The sequence below is a fragment of the Lissotriton vulgaris genome, chromosome 6, assembly GCF_964263255.1.
Source record: "Lissotriton vulgaris chromosome 6, aLisVul1.2, whole genome shotgun sequence".
Taxonomy (NCBI): domain Eukaryota; kingdom Metazoa; phylum Chordata; class Amphibia; order Caudata; family Salamandridae; genus Lissotriton; species Lissotriton vulgaris.
In genome coordinates, this window is record NC_141694.1 from 541,271,832 (window position 1) to 541,284,801 (window position 12,970).

Here is a 12,970-nt window from a genome sequence, read left to right on the forward strand (position 1 = left end):
CGGGCGAGGTTGGTGATTAGCTTGTCTTCGGTGACCTTTTTTCAGCTGCGGGAGGATATTCTTTGCTGGTGGTTGTGTGCAGTGGTTTTCCTGAAGGAGAAGTGCTTGCAGCAGTGGTCGGTCCAGTGGAGTTCATGGTGTGTCTGATGGAGACGTGGCTGCTGGCAGAGAAAATGGGTCGAGCATGTGTCCGGCAAAGTGGGTGGGTGTCGTGACAAGCTGATTGAGGTAGAGGTTGGCGAGGTTGTCTAGTGCTGTGGTGGAGTTGCTGTCGTTGGTGTTCTCGAGGTGGAAATTCAGGTCTCCGAGGAGGATATAGTTTGTGGAGGCCAGGGCGTGCGCGCTGACAGCGTCTGTGATGGAGTCGATGAACTGTGGTCGGGGTCCGGGAGGTCTGTACATGAGTGTTCCTCTGATGGTGGTGTTGGGATCGATGTGGATCTGGAAGTGCAGGTGTTTGGTGGTGCTGAGGGTGTCTTCGGTGTTGGTCGAGATTCTGAATGTATTTCTGTGGACGATGGCGATTCCTCCTCCCGGTCTGTTGGTGTGGTCCCTGCGGGTGATTTTGTAGCCAACTGGGAAGGCTATGGCGATATCGGGTGCCGATGAGAAGTTCATCCAGGTCTTCAAAGAAACCGCACCGTTTTTCACAGGTATGGCTGCCCCTAGGGCAGCGCAAGTTCGCAGCTGCCCTGGGAGCAGCGCATTCCATGTAATAGGGCACACGTTCCTTGTTTTAACCCCTTCGCTGCGGCGGGAATTCCGCCGCATCGCTAGGGGGGCGTGGGGGGCGAGCGGCGCTCGCATGCTCGTATGCTCGTGACGGAGCCGCTCCGTCACGAGCCGCGGTTGAGCTGTGCTCATGACGGAGCGATTCCGTCATGAGCACAGCTCAACCGAGGCTCATGACGGAGCGGCTCTGTCATGAACATAGAAGGGGTTAATATGCTCCGGGGGCAAACAGGGAAAGTGCGCCCTTTACATAATAGAGCCCCTGGTGTTGATTGCAGACCAATGATTGTTTTCTCTTTAAATGTTTTTCAAAACTGTATTACAAAAACCACTAAGAATGGCTATCTATGTGTGCACTGGCATGCACACAGATAGCCATCGTGAAATGGGGTTTGTAATTAAAAATAAGTAACTGTCTACATGTGTGCATGCATGGGTCACCATGTTGAATGTTTACTACCATACTCTATGCATGTGTGGTGGCAGCTATCTTAGAACAATTGTAAAGTCCATTTAGAGAGGGGTGCAGTTTGCAGTGCCTGGAGGATGCTGCTTGTGACAAGCAATAATGAGGGCTTGGAAGCAGTGTCTGAGGAGCTGCCAGAGCACACAAAAAATGTTTTCTTTTCTTTTAAAAAACAGGAGACATTGCCATACAAGTCTGTAGTTGTTACCACTGTATGATGTAAAGAAGGCTTGCTCTGTTCAGAATATTACTGCGTGAGAGTTCTGTACCGGGCGTTGAAGGTTATAACAGTTGGTTGAGAGGCGTCTTCTGACCTCTGCCTGAGTTGGTAGTTGGAAGACATGGCTTGGCAGTTTGTGCTGGACTGTTCCCATGAGGCACAGGGTCAGACTGATTTGCATATGGCCATGTCTGCACTGGGGTGGTGGAGTGAGCTAAAGAATGATGATGGATTAAACCCAGATCGTTTGACTGGGGGTGAGTGTTTGATTTCCTCAAACGCTCCGTCCATCATCCCCTTTGGTATTGCTTTGTTTGCCCTAAGTTGGCAGGGTATGCCCAGACGTGGGTCCCTTGCTCACTTTGCCAGAGGATTTAAGCTAGCCCGGCTTATGACAGCTGATTACCCAGAAACCGGTCCCAGGATGCTTGTTTCCAGTCCAGGGAAGACATGGCTTGGCAGTTCGGGCTGGACTGTTCCCATGAGGCACAGGTTCAGACTGATTTGCATATGGCCATGTCTGAACTGGGGTGGTGGAGTAAGCTAAAGAATGATGATGGATTAAACCCAGATCAGTTGACTGGGGGTGAGTGTTTGATTTGCTCAAACGCTCCGTCCATCATCCCCTTTGGTATCGCTGAGTTGGTTCAGCGGCATTAAATAAACCTTGTTGTGAAGCTTACCCTGCTTCTGCATCCATTTTAACACAAAGTCCCTGGCACTCAAAGCATAATTTGAGCTGGTGGGGGCCTACACTTATTTTTCCTCATCAGACATTTTCCTACATCCCCCAAAAATTGTTGAAAGTGTGAGTAACATGTCATGCTAAATTAGTAAATTGCTAACGGAGCAAATAGCTATCTGTAGCAAACATTACTAAAAAATAAGTTTGCCCACTGTATGCTTTTAATTTGCATCGTTCATCATAAAAATAAGGGTGACATTTTTGTTTTCTATTATTTTATTATGATTCAAATCATCAAAGTGAACAGTCTACATGACAACACTGAGTCAATTTCAAACCATCCCCTGACGAGTGACACCACAAAAAACCAACTTCCAGTAACGGTGTCCCATTGCAAATGTTTAACAAGGCCAGAGCGAGCTAGCAGGGTCCAGATCCCACAAACACAGTACACTATAATTTTCCCTATGCAACTCCTTGAAGCTACCCATATCTTCTGGTCACCCTGGATGCTCCAATATTTCTGAGTTCTGCAACTAGCTGACGGTCAAGTTTCCCCTCTGTACCTAAAATCCAAGGCTTGTACCTCTGCATGATCTACCACCCCTGTTGCTTGCAACCTTCCCATCCAGGCTCTATCCCATTAACACTCTCCCTTTCCGATTATTGCTGTGTAACTTGGTATTCCTTTCTGTCATCTGTTGTGAAGTGATTTACAGAAATCTAGAAAGAACCGGTCCTTTGTAAAAAAAAAAATTCAACCAGCATGAGTTATTCAGTTTGTGTAAGCACAAACGCATGTAAACAAGAGCCTCTCTTCCTGAGAAGATCAAAACTTCTGTATTCATATGTCACAGTATATACAACAATATTTAACCATAGGGCAGATGGCACATTGCTCAAATTGTGTGTGTATATTAAAAATCAACATAAAATAGACCAATGCAGCCAATCAATCAATCAATACTTGTGGAGCGCTGCTTATCAAATGTGAGGGTATCCAGGCACTGGGATGCTGGGCTAATCAAAGAGCCAGGCCTTGAGTTTCTTCCTGAAGTCCATCAGTGAGGGAGATGTTCGGAGATGGTGTGGGAGGGCATTACATGACTTGGCAGCGAGGTTGGAGAAGGAGCGACCTCTGCTTTGGCTAAAGCGGATGCTAGGAATCTGTGTCAGAGTGAAGGAGGTGGAGCCAAAGCTTCTGGATGGTTGGCAGAAGTTCAGGTGGTGGTTCATGTATGCTGGTCCTTGTTCGTGGAGGGCTTCATAGGCACGTGTCAGTAGTTTAAACTGGCATCTTTTCTGGATAGGGAGCCAGTGAATGTCTCTCATACGCTTGGTAATTTGGGTCCGTTTGAGCAGGTTGAGGATAATTCTGACTGCTGAGTTCTTTATCGTCTGGAGCCTTCTCATGAGTTTGCTGGTGGTCCCTGCATACAGTGCGTTGCTGTAGTTCAGACAGCTGGTGATTAGGGCTTGCATGACTGTTTTCCTGGTGCTTGTGGGGAGCCATTTGAAGATTCTTCAGAGCTTGTGGAGAGTGTGGAGGCAGGCCATGGTGACAGAGTTGATCTTTCATTTCATGGTGATTTTGCTGTTTAAGATGATGCCAATGTTGCAGGCAAGGTTTTTAGGTGTAGCAGTAGGTCCGAGTTCCGCGGTCCACCAGGTGTTGTTTCCGAGGAAGGTATGGTTGCCAAAGATCAGCACTTCTGTCTTGTCCGAGTTGAGCTTTAGGCAGTTGTCTTTCATCCAGGCTGCGATGTCCTTCATGCAGTTGTAGAAGTTGGTCTTCATTGTGTAGGGGTCTGCTGAGAGCGAGAGGAGGAGCTGGTTGTCGTCAGCATAGGATATGATGTTGATGTCATGGGTTCTGACGATGTCTGCTAGTTGTGTCATGTAGATGTTGAAGATGGTTGCGATGTGAAGGGTGGAGACGGATTCCCTGTGTGGGGACCTTGAGGAATGATGCCATCCATTTGAGTGTGTCTTCTTTGATTCCGATCTGGGGCAGCCTCTCGATGAGTGTGTGTTGGGAGCTTGTGTCGAAGGCTGCGGAGAGCTCGAGAAGCATCAGGGTGGCTGATTTCCTCTGTTAAGTAGGGTGCAGATGTCATCTGTTGCGGCAATCAGGGAGATATTGGTGCTATTTTTGGCTCTGAAGCTAGGTTTGGAGAGGGTCTAGCAGGTGGTTTCTCTCCAGGAGTTCTGTGAGCTGAAGGTTTATGGCCTCTTCCTGGACTTAGACAGGAGACAGGAGCAGCAAGATGGGACAGTAGTTCTGTAGGTCACTGGGGTCTGCGGCAGGTTTCTTGAGGAGTGGTCTGACCTCAGTGTGTTTCCAAGCGTTGGGAAAGATGGCTATGGCGATGGATGTGTTGTGGATGGTGGTGAAGTGGTGGCTGATCTTGTCGCTTCCGAGGTCGAAGAGACAGTGGGGGCGTGGGTCAGCTGGTGCTCCTGAGTGAATGGAGTTCTTTATGGCTGTGGTGTCCATGGTATTGAACTGCTCCCATGCGGTGAGTTGGTGGTCGAGGGCAGTTTCCGTAGGATTAGGGAGTCTGAGGAGGTCATGGGTTGGGGGTCTAAGTTCCATTAGATGGTAGATATCTTGTGGAAGTGATTTACTAGAGCGCTGAAGAGTTCCTGTGAGGGAGGGATTACGTTTTCAATGGCCGCTGGGCAGGAGAACTTTCTGACAATTGTAAAGAGTTCCTTAGTGTGGTTGGCTTTAGCCTTTATGCAGCATGCAAGGGCCTCCTTTTCACATCTTTGAGTTGATTGTGGTAATTGTTGAGGGCTGACTTGAAGGTAGTTTGGTCTGTGTAGTCTCTGCTATTGCGCCATCTTCTTTCTAGTTGTTTGCAACTGCGTTTCATTGCGCTGATTTCCGGATGGTCCATCAAGCTTTTTTGTTGGATCTGTGGGCTTAGGCTGGTTTGATGGGGGTGACTAGGTCAGCGACATTGGTGATACAGATTTTGAAGTTCTTGACTGTCAGTTTCTGGTTTGTTGCGGTGTAGGACTGACGATGTTGAGGGTGTCGATCCAATGGCTCTGCGTCACTTTGTTCTAGCTGCAGAAGTAGGTGCTAAGAGGGTTGGTGGTAGTGTGAGGTGGCCCCTGCAATGGTGAAGTGGATGATGGCGTGATTGGTCCAGGTGAATTCCGTGGTATGGCTGTATTTGTGTGAGTTCAACCCTGTGTGTGGTGTCTGTGACTAGCTGGGTGAGGCCGATGTTGTACATTCATTCCAGGAGTTCAGCGGTGTTCATGTCTTTGGGGTCATCCAGGTGGAAGTTGAGATCTACGAGGAATATCTGGTGCTTGGATTCGATGACGAGTGGTGCGATGAATTCTGTGATGGCATAGCAAAGGCTGGTTTGTACTCCAGGATGTCTGTACGTGAAGATGCCTTTGATGGTTGTTTTGCCATTGGTGTGGAGGTGGAAATTCAGGTGTTCCATGACTTATGTGGTTTTGTCTGCTGCGGTGATGCAGCAGATTGATTCCTTGTGTATGATCGCGGTGCCACCTCTGTGTTTGTTGGTATGGTCCTTGTAGGAAATGGGATCTCCGGCCGGCCAAGGCTTACGCCATAGTCAGTCAGAGACCACCACTCCCCCGTCAGGGCAAGGGGGTCACCCGCCAAGACAACCCCTGCTCACCCTCTAGGTAACGCGGCGCGAGCAGTCAGGCCTATCTCGGAGGTCATGTGTAAAGCATTTGCACACGCACCCCCAGCAAAAACCTCCCGGGACCCCCACAAAAGGAACTCCACACAAGGTATATATGAAAATAGTCTTTGTATTAAAAAGGACACATAGGAACACACACTTTACAAGATGCCAGAGGCACGGGCAGGGTTTACAAGGGACTGGGTACAGGGCAGGGCCAAGGGACCACTGCTCGGGGTATGCACATGATGGAACTGGCATTAGAACACATCTCAACTGGGAGCTTCCTAGAACTAGTACTAGAACACATAACACCCAGGAGCTTCATGGAACTAGCAGTAGAACTCACTCTAACCAGGAACCACATACATGTGACATCGGATATTCAGGAGGGAAGGAAGGACAAGGTATATAACACAACAGAGACCCCATCAGCAGGGCAACACGTAATAACTCTTAGATTCACATTAATATTAGCAAATAGCGTTCCAGGGCCAGCTGGCCTTTTTGGGGCTAGGACGCACAATGTCACGATGTTCAGGGCAGGCTGCTGGTAGCTAGGGACAAACCTACACGTGGCAGCTGCCCACAAAGTGCTGGGCAGCTGTGGGGCATCGTGGGAGCCTCGCAGGCTTGGGGGAATGATTGCGCCATGAAGGAGCCTCTAGGACTCCAGAACAAAGATGCTGGGCGGAGCCTCACCGGCTCGAGAGGACAAGGGGCAATGGTGGAGCCTCTCGGGGCTCAGGGACACGTTGGAGCCTCTCGGGGCTCGGGTCAAATGGACTAAGGTGGAGCCTCTCAGGGCTCGAGGGCTTAAGATACTGGTGGAGCCTCTCAGGGTTTACTCCATGTCCGGGGGGCATTGTTGGAGTCCATCCAGGACTCGAGAACAAAGGGAGGGGCCCTCGGGAACCTCGCAGGCACACGGCACTCCCCTGGCAGAGGTGCGACCCGGAGCCCGCCCGCACTCACCGGCTGTCAGAGGTGGCGGCTCCTCGTGGCATCAGCTCTTTTTGGCTGGGCTCCTCGGCATGGCGGTGGTGGGGCTCTCTCCTCAGGGGGAGCCTTGCCGAAGGACAGCACTCGTCTCTCGGCAGGCAGTGCGGGGTTCCCCGGCCAGGCGGTAGAGCTCCCAGGACTTCCGGGTGCGCGTGGGGAAGCCCTCAGGGTCGGGCCAATCCCTGCGCGGCCCAGCGATGACATCACAGGAGTCCCTGCGGCCCGGGCCAATGGGCATGCGGCAATGCTCTCTCCGGGGCCGCCAATGGCAGCGCGGCCCTGGATAGGAAGGCGGGTGCAGCGCCTCACAGGCTAACTCCGGGCTGTGGCGGTGACGATCTCAGGCAATGCCGGGTGGGCACCGGTTCATTAAAAAGGGGGTCCATAAGTCGAGGTGGGCCCTCGAGGGGGATGTGAAACGGCACCGGGTCCCTCGGCAGGGTAGGCACCTGTCAGGGAGTTCACGATCGGCCAGCGGCGGCGCGTCAGCCACGAGGGGGAACATAAAGCGCTTCCCAAGCGCTAGGTGCACGAAGAGCGCTCTCAAGCGCCAGAGATCAAGAAATAATGCTTTCAGGCGCTAGGGCAATAGTCAGCAGCAAAGGCCTTCCGGGGAGACAGCAAAGTCCCAAGCAAGAGTCCTCCCCATCAGCTCAGCAAGGCAGAGGGGTTCCCCCCTAGAAGTCCTCCAGGCATCCATCAGGGAGCATGGGGCTGGGCAGGGCTCAGGGAGGCAAGCCTTCCCCTGGGCCCAAGCAGCAGCATGCCCCTGGCAGGATTCAAGTCAGAACAAGAACATTTTCAGAGTGTCACAGCACCCTTTTTATACACAACATCCTTTGTCTAAAGAGGCAGGCAGGGAGAGAACCAGCTGGAACTGGTTATGGGGGATTCTTTTCACTGTCCAGGCTAGGGACATCAGACGCACCCCAGGGTGTGTAGCCAGCATTGTGTCGGGAAAACCCAGCCCCATTCAGGACACTCAAACCAGACAGTCAATCCACAAGCAGACCCAGGCTCACTCCTCCCCTCACATCAGCATGCTAAACACTCCATTCACCACCGGGCAGACCCTCCCAGATTCTGGGAGACAGGCTCACCAGCCAGCCTCAGCCAATCACATGCCAGGCACACATTCCACAAATATGCCAACTTCTAAAAGTGGGACTTCTACACTAGACACACTCATGCCGCATATACCGTTGCGCAGCATTCCATCTCACGAGTTCATACATACCAGACTTGACCCTGCACACCCTATGCATCGGGAACTACCAGGGACACATACATTCCCCATGCATTCCTATGGAAGGGCAGGTCTCTCTCTTCACACGCACTCAGAGGGGGAATCACCGTCCCCAGGTTACATATAACAACAAAAACTTCAGGGGTGAACCTGCCAGAAGGGCCCAGTCCAACACGACCCCCTTCCAGCCAAAACGCAGGGTAGGCCAATCACCACCGTGATGGACTTCCCGGCTTTGGCGATAAAATATGGACGTGGGCCCACACTGCAGAGACACCCTCCAGTTCTACGCCCCGTTGATCTTATAGACACCCACAGACTTAAAAAAAAACACAGGCCCAACAAGGCTACCCCACTGGCACTCCTTAGTTGTCCATGACTAGGACCAGGTCCTAGGCCACCCAGATACCACTGGTCCCCGCTAATCCGAAGTGGGGGGTAGTAACCCCTGGCCCACAATAGCCATTCTCCACTCTCTTTCTCAGTGTAGCTCCAACTACCACTGCTCCTTCCACCTAGGGTCCGCACCCTCAGGCTGGCCAGAGGTCATGGGCAAGAATGCCCCACCCTACCTCTACTTCTGAGGTTCCGCGCTCTCCCAGGAGAAGCACCCTCAGAACACACTCTCCTACCAGTCCTGGAACTTACTCCCTCCACTGGTCTACCACCTGGGAACTAATTTCACCGAATGACTAGGGGTCAGACTCACTCTGACCCCCTTCCAGTTCCGCACCCTCCCATGTAGAACAGGGTCCTTCCACTTAAGGTGGGCCCCCCTGCTCTCAGGGCAGTACTACGACACTCAGCCAAGACCCCTAAGGATCCCTGCTAGGCCTGTACCACCCCTTATGGGAAACACAGGGTCTCTTCCCTTGAGGATGAGCCCCACCTGCATCCATAGGAGTACGCCTAGAAGACACACCGGCCAGGACACTGGCTACAGTCTCCCTGACGTCCAGATCCGGAAACACCGACTACTGGATCCCCAACCACGGGCAGTACCCTACGGCCAGATGAATGGCGCACCAGGACTTCTACAAGAAGAAAAAAAATCGAAGACTTCCGCCCCTCCTTCAGCAGGCAGGCAACCACTGTAGGTCAATAACCCATACAGCTTTCCCGGTTCCTCCTCTTCAGGCAGGAGTCCCTCTTGTACTAACTAGGATGTGCCGCGACAACGTCAGCAGGGCTCAGTGTTCAACTCTCCCCTAAGGTCAAGCCGCGGCAGCGCCAGCAGGGCTCCCTTGCCCGGGATACAACTTAACATTCATTCAACAAGATGAGCCGCGGCAGCGCCAGCAGGGCTCAGTGTTCAGTTCTCCCCAAGGCAAGCCGCGGCAGCGCCAGCAGGGCTTCCTTGTCCGGGATACAACTTAACAAACATTCAACAAGATGAGCCGCGGCAGCGCCAGCAGGGCTCAGTGTTCAGCTCTCCCCAAGGCAAGCCGTGGCAGCGCCAGCAGGGCTTCCTTGTCCGGGATACAACTTAACACTCATTCAGCCAGGGCGACACCTGACGCCTAAAACACATTCAGCGGTGTACGGAACACATGATGCATCAAACACATTCAGCGGGGTAAGGAAGGACACCTGACGCATAAAACACATTCAGCGGTGTACGGAACACATGATGCATCAAACACATTCAGCGGGGTAGGTAAGGACATGATTATCGTTGATTCAGCAAGCTCCCCATCCCAGAGAACTTACACTCCATTACTCAGCACACCTCAACATTCATCCACGCACCGTCCCCCAGACTGGTAAGACAGTTTTCTACCGCCCCTGATTCCTCAACCTGACCCTTGTGGCACAGGTACCATTACTCTAGGGAAGGGACAAGGACCACACACATTGGACACAATTTCGCTGCCACCACTGGATCCCACCCTTCTGGTGAATCCAGAAAACACATTGCACTAAGGGGATGATCTACCCTCCCGAGCTAGGGACACCTAACTCACAGTGTACAAGAACACATTTTCCACAGAACAGACATTTAAGTAACCTTTAAAACTTTCCACAGAACAGGCATTTCTAGCAACCTTTAAAAACAATAATCTCCTTTCTTTGCGATCCTTTACAATGCAGAGTTTTGAAGTGAGGCCAGTTATCGCTGTGATACTGCGCAAACACAAGTCTGGATCCCACCGCTAGCCACCAATGTAGGAAACGGGATCCCCGGCCGGCCAAGGCTTACGCCATAGTCAGTCAGAGACCACCACTCCCCCGTCAGGGCAAGGGGGGTCACCCGCCAAGACAACCCCTGCTCACCCTCTAAGTAACGCGGCGCAAGCAGTCAGGCCTATCTCGGAGGTCATGTGTAAAGCATTTGCGCTCGCACCCCCAGCAACAACCTCCCGGGCCCCCCACAAAAGGAACTCCACACAAGGTATATATGAAAATAGTCTTTGTATTAAAAAGGACACATAGGAACACACACTTTACAAGATGCCAGAGGCACGGGCAGGGTTTACAAGGGACTGGGTACAGGGCAGGGCCAAGGGACCACTGCTCGGGGTATGCACATGATGGAACTGGCATTAGAACACATCTCAACTGGGAGCTTCCTAGAACTAGTACTAGAACACATAACACCCAGGAGCTTCATGGAACTAGCAGTAGAACTCACTCTAAGCAGGAACCACATACATGTGACATCGGATATTCAGGAGGGAAGGAAGGACAAGGTATATAACACAACAGAGGCCCCATCAGCAGGGCAACACGTAATAACTCTTAGAATCACATTAATATTAGCAAATAGCATTCCACAGGCCAGCTGGCCTTTCTGGGGCTAGGACGCACAATGTCACGATGTTCAGGGCAGGCTGCTGGTAGCCAGGGACAAACCTACACGTGGCAGCTGCCCACGAAGTGCTGGGCAGCTGTGAGGCATCGTGGGAGCCTCGCAGGCTTGGGGGAATGATTGCGCCATGAGGGAGCCTCTAGGACTCCAGAACAAAGATGCTGGGCGGAGCCTCGCCGGCTCGAGAGGACAAGGGGAAATGGTGGAACCTCTCGGGGCTCAGGGACACGTTGGAGCCTCTCGGGGCTCGGGTCAAATGGACTAAGGTGGAGCTTCTCAGGGCTCGAGGGCTTAAGATACCGGTGGAGCCTCTCAGGGTTTACTCCATGTCCGGGGGGCATCGTTGGAGTTCATCCAGGACTCGAGAACAAAGGGAGGGGCCCTCGAGAACCTCGCAGGCACACAGCACTCCCCTGGCAGAGGGGCGACCCGGAGCCCGCCCGCACTCACCGGCTGTCAGAGGCGGCGGCTCCTCGTGGCATCAGCTCCTTTTGGCTGGCCTCCTCGGCATGGCGGTGGTGGGGCTCTCTCCTCGGGGGGAGCCTTGCCGAAGGACAGCACTCGTCTCTCGGCAGGCAGTGTGGGGTTCCCCGGCAAGGCGGTAGAGCTCCCAGGACTTCTGGGTGTGCGTGGGGAAGCCCTCAGGGTCGGGCCAATCCCTGCCTAGCGATGACATCAGAGGAGTCCCGGTGGCCCGGGCCAATGGGCGTGCGGCAATGCTAGGAAGGCGGGTGCAGCGCCACACAGGCTAACTCCGGGCTGTGGCGGTGACGATCTCAGGCAATGCCGGGTGGGCACCGGTTCGTTAAAAAGGGGGTCCATAAGTCGAGGTGGGCCCTCGAGGGGGATGTGAAACGGCACCGGGTCCCTCGGCAGGGTAGGCACCTGTCAGGGAGTTCATGTTCAGCCAGCGGCGGTGCGGTAGCCGCGAGGGGAAACATAAAGCGCTTCCCAAGCGCTAGGTGCACGAAGAGCGCTCTCAAGCGCCAGAGATCAAGAAATAACGCTCTCAGGGGCTAGGGCAATAGTCAGCAGCAAAGGCCTTCAGGGGAGACAGCAAAGTCCCAAGCAAGAGTCCCCCCCATCAGCTCAGCAAGGCAGAGGGGTTCCCCCCTAGAAGTCCTCCAGGCATCCATCAGGGAGCCAGGGGCTGGGCAGGGCTCAGGGAGGCAAGCCTTCCCCTGGGCCCAAGCACCAGCATGCCCCTGGCAGGATTCAAGTCAGAACAAGAACATTTTCAGAGTGTCACAGCACCCTTTTTATACACAACATCCTTTGTCTAAAGAGGCAGGCAGGGAGAGAACCAGCTGGAACTGGTTATGGGGGATTCTTTTCACTGACCAGGCTAGGGACATCAGACGCGTCCCAGGGGGTGGAGACAGCATTGTGTGGGGAAAACCCAGCCCCATTCAGGACACTCAAACCAGACAGTCAATCCACAAGCAGACCCAGGCTCACTCCTCCCCTCACATCAGCATGCTAAACACTCCATTCACCACCGGGCAGACCCTCCCAGATTCTGGGAGCCAGGCTCACCAGCCAGCCTCAGCCAATCACACGTCAGGCACAGATTCCACAAATATGCCAACTTCTAAAAGTGGGACTTCTACACTAGACACACTCATGCCGCATATACCGTTGCACAGCATTCCATCTCACGAGTTCATGACTTGACCCTGCACACCCTACGCATCGGGAACTACCAGGGACACATACATTCCCCATGCATTCCTATGGAAGGGCAGGTCTCTCTCTTCACACGCACTCAGAGGGGGAATCACCATCCCCAGGTTACATATAACAACAAAAACTTCAGGGGTGACCCTGCCAGAAGGGCCCAGTCTAACAGTCCTGGTGTTCATCTTGTAGCCATTGGATGTCGCAGTGGCGATGTCAGGGGCCGACGCCGGAGTGATCCATGTCTCTGTGATGGAGATCACATCAAGGCAAGGGTGCCCCAGACTTTGATGGCATGTTTGCAAAGTGATCTGGCGATGATCATGAGGCATGGGAGTGTTTCCGGAGTGGTGTTGACTAAATGAATCAGTCAATCAATCAAGAGGATTTATTGAGCACGCTACTCACCCGTGAGGGTCTCAAGGTGCTAGAGGGGGGGGGGGGGGGGGGGGTGCT

At 53.0% G+C, this 12,970-nt stretch overlaps 1 protein-coding gene across 1 annotated transcript in view; it reads left to right on the forward strand.

Moving 5' to 3' along the window:
• LOC147707531 (dynein axonemal heavy chain 5-like) overlaps window positions 1–12,970 on the forward strand; it is a 1,425,553-nt gene that overhangs the window by 769,353 nt on the left and 643,230 nt on the right. Inside the window, exon 50 of the mRNA XM_086925656.1 lies at window positions 5,328–5,561. Coding sequence (XP_086781782.1) covers window positions 5,328–5,561 — 234 coding nt within the window. The remainder of the gene's footprint in view (window positions 1–5,327; window positions 5,562–12,970) is intronic.